The sequence below is a fragment of the Pistacia vera genome, unplaced genomic scaffold (assembly GCF_008641045.1).
Source record: "Pistacia vera cultivar Batoury unplaced genomic scaffold, PisVer_v2 Contig302, whole genome shotgun sequence".
Taxonomy (NCBI): Eukaryota; Viridiplantae; Streptophyta; class Magnoliopsida; order Sapindales; family Anacardiaceae; genus Pistacia; species Pistacia vera.
Window position 1 is genome coordinate 276,732 of NW_022196116.1, and position 16,575 is coordinate 293,306.

The following is a 16,575-nucleotide window of genomic DNA, read 5'->3' on the forward strand; positions in this document are numbered from 1 at the left end:
TTTTAAGTAAAAAAAAAAAAACAATAAATCAGCTGTATGAATTATATTAATATTGGATGTTAATATTTGAAGTAGTAAATGTGTTAATGGATAGAGTGTTTCGTTAATTAGTTGTACTTAGATGTACAATCTGAAACACCATTAATGCCAAAAATATCAATAACTATTTCCCACCTGCTTTAGGAATTACCACCCATAACGTATCGGCAATGAAAAGAGGAGCTATCAGGTTTTGAGCAGGGGCTAAGTGGCTAACGACAAGTCCCCACCCAAGGTTTGGCTTAATGACAGTGCCCACCCGAAAAGTTTCAAACTGACAGTTTCTCACGCATCCATCCAATTCGTCCAATAATTTCAACAGTAGAAAGACAGAATAATAATTTCAAACAGTAATTAAAGGATAATTATGTCATTTTATTCCAATATATAAACGTGAGAAACAAACCTTAATTTTTTTTCTCCTTCTCTTTCCTTCTTTCTTTTTTCTTTTCTTCTCTTCTTCTCTTTCCTCTCCCAATCGCACCAATTAGAACCTAGCAGCCTCCATAGGGATATATCTTGATTGTGGTTCTGTTCATGAGACACCAATATCATGTTAGGCCTCCCACTTGCTAGAGAAAATGGCATTCAAGAGCACTAAAAACCGGAGCCACTTGCGCATTTTGACGGAAGTGGAGGCAATTGGAGGTAACATATATCAGCCTCTGCGTTGCGTCTCGGGAGCAGATGGGGTACACTTTTGATGCTCTGAAGACCTATGTCCCTGAAATGGTAGAGTTGCTTGTGGTGGTTACGGAGAGGTTATGGAAGAGGACGGGATAGTGGCCAGCGGCAAGTGGTGGCCGGTGGCAAGTTTTCTAAAAAAAAATTAAAATAAACTGAATTTACTATTATATCCTTTTGCAGTTGAAATTAACGGAAAAATTGGATGGATAGGTGAGAAACTGTCGTTTTGAAACTTTTCAGGTGGGAACTTGTCATTAGGCCAAACCTTGGGTGGGAACTTGTTGTTCGCCCTTTGAACTGTTATTTAATATTGACAAAATAATGAAGCCAGTGAACTAACAAGGAGTAGTCAGACGGTAAACTTTAGAGTCTCAAAACTAGTGGAGGTGCTTTTAGAGTTTTGAAGGACTAGATTAGTCAAAGGTTNGGTGGGAACTTGTCATTAGGCCAAACCTTGGGTGGGAACTTGTTGTTCGCCCTTTGAACTGTTATTTAATATTGACAAAATAATGAAGCCAGTGAACTAACAAGGAGTAGTCAGACGGTAAACTTTAGAGTCTCAAAACTAGTGGAGGTGCTTTTAGAGTTTTGAAGGACTAGATTAGTCAAAGGTTTATGATCATTAACTTTAGAGTCTTAAAACTAATTAAGATGCGTTAACTTTAGAATCTTGGAGGTCTAATTAAAGTGTGGATACAAAACAAAAAAAAAATTTGAAGCCTTCATGGGTAAGTCCAGTTCAGCTTAAGTCATGCATATTTTACAAAACAATGAAGTCAACAGTTGAATAAATGCTTCTAAGTTTCTCTTTATATGTATAAATATAGTATATATGCTCATGAGAGAGTGCCGGGGTGATAATTAAAGAGCTGAGCTGAGAGGGAGAAGTTAGAGAAATCCAACATGATGAGCCCAACAGACTCCGATCGTGAGAAGGAAGAAGGTAAGCATTTGCAAAGCAATGAGAAGGAGCAGACGAAATTACAACTCATGAAAGCCCTTGTTGAAAAGCAGGATCCCTCTTCCAAGGTGTGTCGGTTTCCCCTCTTTTACTTGGCTTTTTCATTGCAATTAATCGTACTGTTCTCTTTAAAGCTTTTTCTTATCTTCTTCCCTGCCATTCTCAGATCATCTGCGTATATGTATATCTTCATCACACACTCTAATTATTCTTGCATGTTTCTGCCATTTCCAAATTCTAATTATAACAGTCGTTAATTAACTTACTTGATACTACAAAATTAAACATCTTTCATGTCCATCTCTCAAAGAATTCATAGGTCTGCTTTACTATCGGAGGGTGGTAATCTTGCCAAACTAGATCACCAGTCGCTCATTCTCTCTTTCTCGTAAATAAATATTCAGCACGATTAAAATATCAAACATGATTAACAGGAAAAGATCCTTATAAATATTTTGAGAATCTTTTAACCATTTTTTAACGAAAACACGTTTAACTGACTGAGAGGTTCAAGAAATAGTTTCCTTTACGGTTCCAAAATTTAAAATTACAAAAAGTCAACCAGCAAACTTTTTTTTTTTCGACAAAAGATTTCGATACTGATAAGGATAAATCATCCCTTTTAATCGTGTTTGGGCAATGAAAAAAAAAAGAAAGAAAAAAAAGCATGGTGTGCTAATAATTTTGCCCGCGTGTATTATAATTTATGTATAACATATATTATATATCCTTTTGGTTAACTATTACACATCTAAAGTTGGGATCTTATAATTTTCAATGTATTATAGTTGATTTATAGTATTGTATTAAGTATAGGATGAAAAAATAAATTAATTTATCAAATCAATTACTATATGTTTGAAATACAAGATTAGATCCAACTTTACACATTTTTTATCTGAGTTATTCATCTACATATCTTGGTCTAAGTTTATAAATAAAGGCACCAACTTTATGACACTAGAAGTAGAAATAATACTTCAATTACAAATGTAAATCGTTATTACAATACATGTGCGTGCTATATATATCATAAAGGAATTTGAATTTTATAACAACTTTAAGAATTTTGTTACACCCATATCTATTATCTTCTACTTGTGATAATATACAGTAAAACCTCTCTATAGTAATATTCTATATAGGAATAAACTTTACATAGTTATAAAAAAATATATTCCTTATTTGGGATAGTTATAAATAAGAATAAACTTCACATTGTAATAAGTTATAATTTTTCTAATTCCCGTCCTAAGGAAAGTTGCCTCCACATAGTAATAATTATCTGTATATTACAAAAAGAATATATAGTATGTTACATTAAATATTTAAAATGAAATAAAATATTTATCTGAAGTTGTTTGGGACAATAATTTATGCTTTAGAGTTGTTACTACATCTTTTAACTTGTTGGTACATTACTCGCTAGCATGAACATTTTCTTATTAAAGCCAAAACATTTATAGCTTCTCAAGCATGCTTAGAGCTTCTTGACATGAAACTATTTGTATTTCCATACTATCATCTTCATAATTATTTCCTTTCTCTTCTTGTTTAATTGTAGAAATGATTTCTTCTTTTGTTAAAACATACATGACTTGTTATTCATTTAGATGATTAAGAAAGACATTAATATTCATTCAATTAGTATAGTGAAGTTGTCGAATCTGATCACTCAATTCTACAATGACTCTTTGATTCTTCTCATCTATTTTATTTGTAACTGACAATTCATCGACATCGGGGGGTCTTAATTTTGTAATGCTTAAAACAATTGATAATTGTCCGTAGCTTCACATTAGTTGCCATGCAACAACTGCATTTACAATTCCATCAAAGAACTATCTTTGTTGGTTTCAAAACACAATCTTCTATCCATTTCAAAAGTAGGCAATTGAAGCGTTGAATTGAAACCTTACTATTATTAAAACATAAATTGAAATCCTAATATTGTACTACTAAAACATGAATTATGAAATACGAAATTTTTTTAACTACACCTATATTAAGTTATAACCTCCTCATAGTAATAAAATTAGTTAGTCCCACCATTATTACTATAGAAATGTTTTACTCTATATATATATATATATATATATATTATATATATAATTTTTTTTTTTTTTTTGGGTGGAAACCTGGGGTCTCCCCCTCCCCATACCCGAAGTTATGAGATTAATCTTGGAGCTTAGGTAATTACCAGTGACCATAAGGTGCTTTCAATGCGGTTCAACCCCTGACATTGAAAGTAGAGTTCGCCCCATTTGGAGCTGAGTTATCAACTGGGGCACACCTCATAATTATTTCTTTTATATTGAATTAAAAACAATAAGTTTATTGTTGTGAGTGAATGCTGAAACGGCGTCGTACTGAATATTAATGGAACAGTGTTGTTTTGAGACAGCTCCAAGATGATCCTGACCGCTGATTCAGAGGAAAAACCAACGGTTGAGATCAAGCCTCCAGTCAACACTATAAAAGGATTAGGGTTTCTTATTTAACTGTAGATCAAACAGAAAAGTTGAGAGCCGTATTTCGTTTTTCCTTTGTGAGACTAGGGTTCTTTCTTTTGGGTCTGATTTCAGTTGTAATCTGCGGGTTTCTTGAGTGGTTTGGGTTAATCAGTCAAGGGAAGAACTATTGTGTTCTTGTTATAGGGATTTCCAGGTTAGAGGATTCCTAGGGTAGATTACGGGTTTGAATCAGAGTTGTTTGATCTGGGTTCTTGGGTGTCATTTTTTGTAATCGTGTCTGTAATTGGTTGTTCTATAATCATAGTGCAGCGAACTCCCTTGCCGGAGTTCAACGTGGATGTAGCTTGCTGAAATAGGGCAAGTGAACCACGGTAAAGATCCGGTGTTGATTGTTTGTGTTTTCTATTTTCTTGGTTGTTTTTGGTTGAATCTTGGTTGATTGCATAACAATGGTATCAGAGCCATCGTCCTAGGGTGTATCCAGGTTTTAGAAATCGTTTAATTTTTTGACGAATCGCAAAATTAGGGTTTGTTCGAAAAATTAGGGTTTCTCATATTTTAGGGGTTTCTCATATTTTAGGGGTTTCTCAATCCAAAGGTTCCTAGAGCCTTAGAACTTTGATTCTTACTAAGTCTTGGGGTTATTTTTGTGAGATTAGATCATAAACACTGGTTAAAGAGAGTAATCTTGGTCATTGCATTGATTCTATAAATGTAGTGTTCTTTTTCGTTTTTTTATCAAGTTTAAGGGTATATAGGCTGGAAACCAGTGACCGTCTTAAAAACTATCTGGCAGTATTTAGCAACTTCTGGTGTAACAATGCCACTTACTCCTTAGACTGTATCACATTGTCTGTATAATACCATGAGCACTACACGTATGGAGATCTCCCAATACGATGGGAAGATCGATTTCGGGAGTTGGAAGAAGAAAATGAAGGCTCTGCTTTCACATAATAAAGTCGACCTTGCACTGGAGAAGGATCAAAAGAAATGGCCCGAGGAAAAATTGAAGGAGAAGGAGGAGATTGATGAAGCAGCCTACAATCTGATCGTGATGAACCTCTCAGACAGTGTACTAAGGAAGGTTGATGGAATCGAAACCCCTCTTGTGTTATGGGGTAAACTCTAAACTTTGTATGCACTTCAATCTGCACCAAACTTATCTTTTCTCAAGGGTGCTTTGTTTTCTTATAAAATGGATAGTAGCAAGACAATGAAGGAGAACCTAGATGAATTCCTAAAAATGACCTTAATTTTAAAGGGCACAGATCAGGAACTAGGAGAGACTAGTCTAGCCATGATACTGTTAAACTCCATTACCGAGGATTATCTTCTTGTTAAGAATGCACTTCAGTATTCCGGTACTGTCCTTAGTGTTGACTTGATTATGGCTGGTCTTAAGGCTAGAGAACTTGAGTTAAAGGTCCAAAAACTAAATGGGAGTAACCTGTTTGTTAGGGGAAAACCAGATATCTTTCAATCTGGTAAAGGCAGTCAACCTAGCCAGGGGTCCAAAAACAAGAAACAGAGTAAATGGAACAATAAGCATAAGGCAGAGTCCAGAAAATGTTTTTTCTGTAATAAAACTGGTCATCTGAAGAAGAATTGCTTTGAATGGCTTAAGAAACAAAAGCAGGGAAACACAGAGAGTAACCTAGCCTCATCCAAACACTTAACTGAAGAAACAGAGATGCTTACTATCTCTGTTTCTAACAATACAAGAGAATGGGTGTTAGATTCTGGGTGCTCTTTCCACATGAGCCCCAATAGGGACTGGTTTCAAGACTATGAGGAATATGATAGGGAGACTATGTTCATGGGGAACAAAAATGCCTGTAGGGTCAAAGGTAAAGGTAGTATAACCCTTAGACTTTGTAGTGGGAAACTAATAAAGCTTACCCATGTTAGGTACATTCCAGAACTCAAAAGGAACCTCATATCCTTAGGAACCTTAGATGAGGAAGGATGCTGTTACAGAGCCGAAAATGGGTGGCTGAATGTGTATAGAAACCAAAATCTAATTCTGAAAAGAGAAAAAAGGAACGGGTTATACATCCTATGTGGAGAATATTATTCTAATTGCCTAAGTTCTTCCCTTGTCACCCCAAATATGTCAGTAACCGAAAAATGGCACCTTAGGATGGGACATATGAGTCAGAGGGGGCTAGATATCCTAAGTAACCAAGGCATGCTAGGAAAAGACACTGCTGCAACCCTAGAATTTTGTGAGAACTGCATTTTAGGAAAACAATACAGAGTCAGTTTCCCAAAAGGCATACAGCTGGCTAAAATTGTTTAGAATACATACACTCAGACTTATGGGAACCTGAAAGAGTGAGGTCTCATGGGGGCAGTAGTTACTTTATGTCCACTGTAGATGATTTTAGCAAAAAAGTGTGGATTTACACCCTTAGAACTATGGGTGTTATCGAGCCGAGCCGAGCCGAGTTTTAGGCTTAATGAGCTCGGCTCGTGAAAGAGAAAGATTAAACAAGCCGAATACGAGCCGAGCCGAGCCATAAATTATATGACTCGACTCGGCTCGATAATAGTTTTAACATATTTCGAGCCGGCTTGCGAGCCAACTCCAAATAATTCTGTTTTTTTTTTTAATTCAATTTAAAAAAAAAAAATTTATGGGCAGCAACTGCGCGTCTGATTGTCTGCTAGCTTTTAATTCAATTTTTTTTAAGATCAGACAAAGAATATGTCTGCCATGGCCGATGATGATTCTTCAACTTGGTTAGGATTCACAGTAACTCCCGTACTTATTTTAATGGTGTGGTGTGGGCTGTGTGGCCAAATCAGATAAAAAGCAAACAAGTTTAACTTGTTTTTGCTTTTTTGGTGAATGATGAGGCCATTTGATTCCTTCATCTGTAACTTCAACCTTTATAAACTCAACACACCTTCTAACAAACAAACCCTAAACAAACAACCATCGAAGATGATGAAGATCCGACGAAGAAACCCCCTACTCACCGATTAAAGTCCGACGAAAATCCCACAAAGATGATGACGATCCGACGAAGATGATGACGACCTGACGAAGATGACAAAGCTCGGACGAAGATGACGAAATTTCGACGAAGATCCAACGAAGATCAGACGACGACGATGAAGATCCCGCAAAGTTGACGAAGATCTGACAAAGATGAACAAGATCCCACGAAAATGCAAAACATATTTGGCTGAAGATGAACAAAATCGTTAGTTTGGGTCTTTGGGAGGAGTTTGATTCAAACTTTGATGGCAAGGGTTCTACTGGTGAAAGATTTCTACGATTGGGGATTTTAATAACGGGGTTATTTTGTTATTTTTTAAAACTTGTATTGCATCATTTTCATTAAATCCCAATAGTTCAGAAATTTTCAAAAAAACCCCTGGTATTTCGAGCGGCTTGCGAGCCTAGCATGGCTCGAACTAGGCTTGTTTTGTATAACGAGCCGAGTCGAGCCGGCTCGTTATCAGACGAACCGAGCCGTTACCGAGCCGAACTCAAGCCGAGCCGAGCTGGCTCGCGAGCTGCTCGGTTCGTTAAATAGCCCTACTTAGAACTAAGGACCAGGCACTGTCTAAATTTCAAAAGTGGAAAACCAACTAGCCAGAAAGGTAAAAACTCTAAGGACTGACAATGGATTAGAGTACTGTAACACTGAATTTGATAAGTTTTGTAGTGAGCAAGGAATCCTAAGACATAGAACTGTGAGAAGAACCCCTCAGCAGAATGGAGTAGCTGAGAGGATGAATAGGACACTCCTGGAAAATGTCAGATGCTTGCTGTTCACTTCAGGGTTACCTAATACCTTCTGGGGAGAGGCCTTGTCCACTGCAGCCTATCTGATAAATAGGAGCCCCTCTACTGCCAGAAATTTCAAATGTCCTGAAGAAGTATGGTTAGGAAGAAAGCCTGGTTTAAGCCATTTGAGAATATTTGGGTGTGCAGCCTATGCACATACAGTGGGAGGAAAGTTAGAGCCTAGATCCACCAAGTGTGTGTTCCTAGGATATCAAGATGGTACCAAGGGGTACAGACTCTGGGACAGAAATACACCAGGGGTAAAAATCATCATTTCCAGGGATGTGATCTTTAATGAAGGGGTGTTCCCTTGTAAAACCACTAAACAGAACACTGATACCACCACCCCACCTGAACCTACCAAGGATACAACTGAGAGTACAACCATTGAGGTGGAGCCTGTGGGTCAGCAGGCTGAACCACCTCAACCCAATGAGGAACATGCACTTGAAAACCAACCAGGACCAGAGGATCCTGGATCTGATAGTGAGGAAAATGAAGCAGATGCCCCAGAGCCCCAACAGGCACAATTAGAACACTATCAACTTGCCAGAGATAGAATAAGGAGGGAGGTAAGACCCCTTGCTAGGTTTTCTTATGCTGAACTGATATACACTGCTTTGCTTGTAGGAACAGGCATTCAAATAAAAGAACCAGACTCATATGAAGAAGCAATGAACTCTAAGGAAAGGGAAAAATAGAGGTAAGCAATGGAAGAGGAAATGAGGTCACTTGAGGTAAACAGAACCTGGTCCTTGGTTCCCAAACCCAAGGACCACAAACTAATCCAATGCAGATGGTTGTGCAAGATTAAAGTGGGAATTTCAGCTACTGACCCACTTAGGTACAAAGCTAGGTTAGTAGCTAAGGGTTACACCCAACGCGAAGGAATAGACTTCAATGAAGTCTTTTCCCCTATAGTCAAGTATAAAACCATTAGGTTAATGCTCTCCATTGTTGCCCAGTATAACCTAGAGTTAGAACAGATGGATGTTACCACTGCCTTTCTGCATGGTAACTTAGAAGAGGAGATTTATATGAGCCAACCTCTAAGTTTTATTGATCCCAAGAAACCTGACCATGTGTGCATTCTGCACAAATCATTGTATGGACTGAAACAGTCCCCAAGACAGTGGTATAAGAGGTTTGACAATTTCATTGTAAGTATAGGATACACTAGGAGTAGATATGACAATTGTTTCTATTTTAATTTGAATCATAATCTGCCTGTATATCTTTTACTGTATGTGGATGACATGTTACTTGTGAGTGAGTCTAAGTCTAAAATTCATGAGTTAAAGGGTCAGCTTAGGTCAGAATTTGACATGAAGGATCTAAGAAATGCCAAAAGAATCCTAGGAATTGACATTATCAGGAACAGGGGTAAACATGAATTAATCATTAGGCAGAAATCATACTTAGAAAAACTAGTGTCTAAATTTGGTATGGCTGACTCAAAACCAGTGTCCATGCTTCTTGCAAACCATGTTGTGTTAAACAAGAGCCAATGCCCCGCAACTGAATCTGGGATAATCAAAATGGAATCTGTCTCCTATGCAAATGTTGTTGGATCTGTGATGTATGGAATGATCAGTACCAGACCAGACCTGTCCTATTCCATTTCCTTACTGAGCAGATTCATGGCAAATCCAGGCAGTGAGCACTGGACTGCCTTAAAGGGAGTGTTAAGGCACATTAATGGTACCCTGAATGTTGGTTTAAATTTCTGTAAAAGGCATAATACACTTGACTTGGTAGGTTTTGTAGACTCTGATTTTGTAGGTGACAAAGGCACAAGGAAATCGACGACCTCATATTACTTTACCCTTGGAGGAAATTACATTAGCTGGAAGTCACAGCTTCAGCCCATTGTTGCTCTCCCAACAACTGAAGCAGAGTATATTGCTATTGCTAATGTGTTTAAGGAAGCTGTGTGGCTGCAAGGTTTGTTGGCCGAAGCAAAACTGACTGATGGCAAGGTTACTGTATTCTCAGATAGTCAGAGTGCAATCTATCTCAGTAAGAATCCAGTATACCATGAGCGGACCAAGCATGTGAATGTTCGCTTCCACTTCGTCAGAGACTTAGTAACACAAGGGGTAATTGATCTTGTAAAGGTATCCACTGAAGATAATCCAGCTGACATGGGAACCAAGGTTGTCTCACCTGCAAAGTTCAAGCACTGCTTGAACCTACTGCATGTAAGATAACCTATGAAGACCAGAACAATGATGGAACTGTTTGGGTTTGTTGCACTATGAATGTTTAGCATTCGAGGTGGAGATTGTTGTGAGTGAATGCTAAAACGGCGTCGTACTGAGTATTAATGGAACGGTGTCGTTTTGAGATAGCTCCAAGATGATCCTGACCGCTGATTCAGAGGAAAAACCAACGGCTGAGATCAAGCCTCCAGTCAACACTATAAAAGGATTAGGGTTTCTTATTTAACTGTAGATCAAACAGAAAAGTTGAGAGCCGCATTTCGTTTTCCCTTTGTGAGATTAGGGTTTTTCTTTTGGGTCTGATTTCAGTTGTAATCTGCGGGTTTCTTGAGTGGTTTGGGTTAATCAGTCAAGGGAAGAACTGCTGTGTTCTTGTTATAAGGATTTCCAGGTTAGAGGATTCCTAGGGCAGATTACGAGTTTGCATCAGAGTTGTTTGATTTGGGTTCTTGGGTGTCATTCTTTGTAATCGTGTCTGTAATTGGTTGTTCTATAATCATAGTGCAGCGAACTCTCTTTCCAGAGTTCAACGTGGATGTAGCTTGCTCAAATAGGGCAAGTGAACCATGGTAAAGATCCGGTGTTGATTGTTTGTGTTTTTTGTTTTCTTGGTTGTTTCTGGTTGAATCTTGGTTGATTGCATAACATTTATATTAATTTGTTCATAACAAGATTCAAGAGAATCATGTTTCATAAGTAAAAATACTTTGTTTTGGTTTAAATGATACTCGAAATAAAACGTATCATGTACTTGCCAACAATAAAGCCATCAGCTTTTTATTTGACTATAGAACTTGATTAAGCAGCTTCTGCATTGAGTTAATCTTTTATTTCCACGACCGATCGTCTGTGCTGTGCGCAGGAAGTTGACGACTTCACTCTTAGAAGATTTTTGCGTGCTCGTGAATTAGACGTAGAGAAGGGTTCTACAATGTTTCTCAAATATTTGAAATGGAGGCGAACATTTGTTCCAAATGGTTCCATTTCTACGTCAGAGATCCCCAAAGAAATTAATCAGAACAAGATGTTTATGCAAGGCTTTGACAAGAAAGGACGGCCTATAGGTGTTGTACTTGGTGCCAGGCATTTTCAAAATAAGGGAGGTCTGGACGAATTCAAGCGTATGTTACTACAACTTTGCATTAAACTTCTATATTACCCTGATTATATATTGAATCAATCAACTTAACCCAAGTAAATAAATTTGAACTTGAATTGGAATTGGCTGGTTGTTTACTTTAGTATAATGCTGCTTGTATATTTACAGGTTTTGTGGTCTATATTCTTGACAAACTATGTTCAAGGTAATTTATTCCCGACTATAATTGGCTCTGGCTAGCTACTTATGCACGCATGGTATTCTTGGCGTGCACACAGTATTGCTGTCGTATAGAATGAATTTATTACTATGTGTAGGCTCCTCAAAGTCTTTGGTATAATTGTATTTGATGTAACAGGACACCACCAGGAGAGGAGAAATTTGTTGTAATCGGGGACCTTAAAGGTTGGGGATATGCAAACACTGACCTTCGTGCATACCTTGGAGCTCTATCCATTTTGCAGGTCAATTAGTAATTCGTTTTCGTTTTAAGCTTAATTATCAACATAAAGTACTGATGGATATTTGTCTCGATGAATTTTTCACTGGTAAATGGGAATGGCAGGATTACTACCCAGAGAGACTTGGGAAGATGTTTATTGTGCATGCGCCTTACGTATTCATGGCAGTATGGAAAGTCGTTTATCCTTTTATAGACAACAATACTAAGAAGAAGGTAAAACTTTTTTCATTTTTTAAACTGTGTATCTATATCCCAAGCCGTGTCAATGCTTAACTGGAATTTTAGAACTCAAATTAATAAGAATTTTTTCTTTTTATGCCTAACTACTGGATGACAATGAATAGAGTGGAAAAAACTCATAAAAGTTGGATTATTGACTTATTATAGCAGTCTCAGTATTTGATATATTGATGAGCTTAACATTTATGTTGTTTGCATGGCTTGCAGATTGTATTTGTAGAGGACAACAAGCTAAAATCAACTCTGTTGGAAGAGATAGACGAGAGCCAGCTCCCTGAAATATATGGAGGCCAACTGCCATTGGTTCCGGTCCAGGAGAGCTAATCACCAATGCACCTCATCGGGCTAGATAGCCGCGAAATATTACAAATCAACAGTTTTTTATTTGCTCGCCAAAACCACTAAGTTGCATATTAACGATAAAATCTGCAAATCTTTACATCTATTTTCATTTCAAACTTGTAAGACAAATGGGTTAATTCGTTTTCGGGTTTAATGGGAAAATAGTTAATTCTAAGAGTATCCTTGTTTTGTGGCGATGCATTAGTATTGCATGGTCTGAGCTCATTAGCATAACAAAATAGCCCATTCATCCATGTTCCTGGTCTGGTGATGCAAAAGTATTGCTTGATTGCAACCTTTGGTACTTCATCCTTTTCCGCAAAAGAGGTGGGGTTTGAGAAGTGGCTAAGAAAAACAGCTTGGCAGCACCTTCAAATACTTGTAGGTCTCAGCCATCTAGAAGAATAATCAAGACTAAGAGCTTCAGTTTTCCTTGGATTCATTAGAAAAACAAGCATTTCTTTGTCAAATAGGTATAGAACAGAAATTTGTACTGGAAGCATAGAAGTTCTCATTAGTTGCTTGTTGAAATGTGACCCGGTGGACGCTCTGCTCAAGAGATCTATATTGACTACCAATAGTCTCCACAAGAACATAAACCACCTTCAAACTGGTGAAAACGGTTCCGATCCCTCACAATAATTACTCTATTTAATAGCCTTGAAATCATTTTTATCCAACTATGACAGTCATAACAGATTCGGAGGTTTTTTGAAATCCGAATTTCCGTGCCTGGGCTAGTTTTTAGGATACCATAGGCCAAAGCTACCTTTTCACTGTGAAGATACAGATTTTCCTCCTTCTCCTCTTCAGAAACATCCATCAAAACCAATTCCGTTGCAGGCAGAAATCCCTCCAACTTGGTTCTTTGTATCAAACTTCCTAATACTTTCTCTATTGCTTCTGTTTCAGGATGAGATCTATCACCTGCCTTAAACCAGTGAATGACACCTGCTAACTCCAACCAACTCTTTCCGCGATTTTTACGAACGCCTTCCTTTTTCATAATTTCTCTTACTCTCTCTGCACTATCCCATCTCTTTAAGGAGCAATACATATTTGATAGCAGCACATAATCCCCACCCTTGAGACTAGTTATATTTGCAATGGCAACTTCTCCAAGACTGGGTTTTTTGTATGTTCTACAAGCACTAAGAAGGGCCCTCCAGATAACCACATCTGGCTCCATTTTCATTGAAGTTATTATGCTATACGCCTCTACGACATGTCCAGCTCGACCTAAAAGATCAACCATGGCTCCATAATGCTCAAGTTGTGGCTGAATTGAGTATTGACTTTGCATAATATCAAAATACTTGCGACCCTCTTCAACCATACCACAATGACTACTTGCAGTTAAAAGTCCAAGAAATGTTATAGAATCAGGTAAAACATTTTCCATCTTCATCTTTGAGAAAATATTAATGGCATCTCTAGCAAGTCCATGAATTGCTAGCCCACTAATCATTGCATTCCAAACAGAGACATCACTACGTTCAACACTATCGAAAACTTCTTTCGCTGTTTGAATTCTGCCACATTTTGAGTACATATCTATGAGTGCCGAGCTCAGAATGAAATTTAGTTCAATTCCTTTCTCAATCATCACATTGTGCACCCAAAGAGCATAACTAAGAGCTCCAAGCCGAGCACACCCAGTAATAATCGATGCAAATGTAAACTTATCTGGTTCAACATTTGAGCTAAGCATCTCTTTGAAGAATCTTAACGCCTCCTCAAAGCGCTCATTTTTAATGTAACCTCCGATCATTGAGTTCCATGTTACCACATCTTGGTTAGGCATTTTACAAAATACCTTCTTGGCAATATCGCATTCTCCTATTTTCATAAGATTTTCAATAATTATGTTCAAACTCACCAACCTAAAGTTCCAAACTCCATCTAGAAGTCGATAGGCAAGATTCAACCTATCGCAATGCTTATAAGCTGATACCAAAGAAGCTATTACAGATGGGTAAGTTCCATAACCGAGTTTAACAATTCTTGCATGGGTTTCCATAACAATTTTAAAATCCGAAGAGTGTTTGCAAGATTCGAGAATCCGACAGAGCGTTCGATGATCTGCAAGAGTATGTAAAAGAAATAAAAACAAACATAATCAGAAGACAGAAAACAAAAGCTCAGAGAGAGATAGCGAATGCACACCTTTAGTTTCAATGTGGAAACTCTGAGGAGAAGGAAGTGTATGGAGGGAAAAGGCCGATCTGATTGCCACGGATGACTGCATAGTGAGCATTATCACTCCAGGTTTTCTCATGTTTATTTGCTCTCTTCTTCCTACATGAAGTATGCAGAAGTAATTTGCCTGGAATTCCGGGTTAGAGAAAGTGGGCTGTGCATCTTTCACTTCATTGACTTCCTCGCTTGATGTTTCAACAAAATCCGTCATCTTAGCCCATCTCTAACAACTGGGCTTTTATCAACATGTTACTAAGGAAACAAAAGGACAGATTCTAATCTTCTAATTGGAAGAACAGCAAAGATAAAATAGAGGTCCTTTAATTCACTATTGAGTAAAAGATAAAATGAGCCTACACATCGAGAAGATAGATAGATTGCCATGATCCAAGGAGAAGCAATGTCTAATGGCACAAGAAACCTCTGTTAACTTTTATGGCATACCAGTCCCAATAACAATAGATTTAAATGAAATCATGAAAAGACAAATTCAATTAAAAGCGAAGCAAGAAAGGACAAATAAAATAAAAAGCGAGAAAACTGTTTGCATGTAAGCTAATTAACTTGGTCCTGGGACGAAATGCTTGCATCCAACAGAGACTTGACGTGTCATCATTTCATTTGCAAACCAACGTACCGTATTAGTTGACCGAAGTTTTAATTATTCTGAAAAGGACTGAACGAGTTGTGCATACCCAAAATTTGTCATAATAACAATAAGTTGATACCCAAAAAGTTTTGAAATGATAAATAGATATCTTCCATTATGTTCTGTTAGTGATTTCTGTTTATTAATAGTAAAAAGACTAAAATACCCTTAAAAGTTTAAATTTTTATTTTTTATAAATTTAAAAATTTCTAAAAAACCCCCTAGGTTTGTAAATTTAACTAAATACCCCAATATATAAAATTTTTATAAAATAACAAAAACACTTCCATCACCCACAGTATCAGATTCCGGCCACCACTGCCGGAATCTGGCTGGAAAATTACGTTACGACATAGACCCGTCGGATCTGTGTCGTAACGTCCTGATCTAGCCGTAGATCTGGCTTTTTCCGACCAGATCAACCACGGATCTGGCCGGAAAAAGCCAGATTGAGACGTTACGACACAGATCCGACGGGTCTGTGTTGTAATGCAACTTTTCGGCCAGATTCCAGCGGTGGTGGCTGGAATCTGGTAGTGCAGGTGACGGGAGTGTTTTTGTTATTTTACAAAAAATTTATATATTGGGTTTTTTAGTTAAATTTGTAAACCTATGGGTTTTTTAGATATTTTTAAATTTATAAAAAACTAAAATTTAAACTTTTAAGGGTATTTTAGTCTTTTCATTATTAATAAATAGAAATCATTAACAAAACAAAAAGGTACTTATTTATCATTTTAAAATCTTTTAGATATCAATTTATCGTTTCCACAAATCTTAGGTGTGTAAGTCGTTCTTCCTTCCGAAGAGAAGGTAAAACAGATCTCACTAGCCTTATTCACTTTCTCGCCATTCTCTATACAAAAAAAGATATAAGGTTAGAAACAAAAATCAATCACATCATCTAACAGTGTTAATGGAATCAGAATTGTTGTTCAGAGCCAGGTAATGCATCCGTTGGCTTGGTGACACGTGGAGAAAGTACTTAGAGATCTGATTGTCAACCGTAGAGATTGATGAGGGATGACGGGGGAGTGTAGGAACAAGAGCAGGTGATTTTAGCACCAAAATCTAAGAATAGTGTAGGGCGTAGCGTCTTTGAAACTTGAAAGTACAAGAAACAGTCTTTTTCAGAGTAGAGAGAGAAAGCATCGGCAACAGATATAGCTGCAACACCTTATGGTTTTCTGTACTTTCCCTGCTATTTTACATTGCCAACACCAAGGAATACTATTACTTAATTAATGTTCTTTTTCCATTATCGTCATGTCAAATTACTATCTCATCCTTTCTCATTTAAATTTTATTAATTAAGTTAATCAAAAGATTCTGTATTTGGAAGGGAAAACACTCCAACATCTACGGCTATCTTGAAATTCTTTTGGCTGTATTTACTTG

The 16,575-nt window shown here is 37.3% G+C and overlaps 2 protein-coding genes across 2 annotated transcripts; one reads left to right on the forward strand and one right to left on the reverse strand.

Moving 5' to 3' along the window:
• Window positions 1–1,472: 1,472 nt before the first annotated feature.
• On the forward strand, window positions 1,473–12,457 carry LOC116135762 (CRAL-TRIO domain-containing protein YKL091C-like). The gene is made up of 6 exons (XM_031421479.1): window positions 1,473–1,755; window positions 11,048–11,306; window positions 11,453–11,489; window positions 11,643–11,748; window positions 11,850–11,960; window positions 12,195–12,457. Exons 1-6 carry the CDS (start codon window positions 1,630–1,632, stop codon window positions 12,309–12,311), a joined length of 756 nt encoding a protein of 251 aa, XP_031277339.1. The 5' UTR covers window positions 1,473–1,629; the 3' UTR covers window positions 12,312–12,457.
• A 40-nt stretch (window positions 12,458–12,497) lies between these two features.
• Window positions 12,498–14,739, reverse strand: LOC116135760 (pentatricopeptide repeat-containing protein At5g50990). The gene is made up of 2 exons (XM_031421477.1): window positions 14,496–14,739; window positions 12,498–14,411 (listed from the first exon to the last, which is right to left on the reverse strand). The coding sequence occupies exons 1-2, from the start codon at window positions 14,737–14,739 to the stop codon at window positions 12,901–12,903; spliced, it is 1,755 nt and encodes a 584-aa protein (XP_031277337.1). The 3' UTR covers window positions 12,498–12,900.
• Window positions 14,740–16,575: the final 1,836 nt, after the last annotated feature.

Bases quoted from the DNA above. Each gene is read 5' to 3' on its own strand.
- LOC116135762 (XM_031421479.1), top strand. From the start codon at position 1,630: ATGATGAGCCCAACAGACTCCGATCGTGAGAAGGAAGAAGGTAAGCAT. The intron at 11,490-11,642 runs GTAATTTATTCC...TTGATGTAACAG, and splicing joins CTTGACAAACTATGTTCAAG to GACACCACCAGGAGAGGAGA. The intron at 11,749-11,849 runs GTCAATTAGTAA...TGGGAATGGCAG, and splicing joins GAGCTCTATCCATTTTGCAG to GATTACTACCCAGAGAGACT.
- LOC116135760 (XM_031421477.1), bottom strand. From the start codon at position 14,739: ATGACGGATTTTGTTGAAACATCAAGCGAGGAAGTCAATGAAGTGAAA. The intron at 14,412-14,495 runs GTGTGCATTCGC...ATACTCTTGCAG, and splicing joins TTTCCACATTGAAACTAAAG to ATCATCGAACGCTCTGTCGG.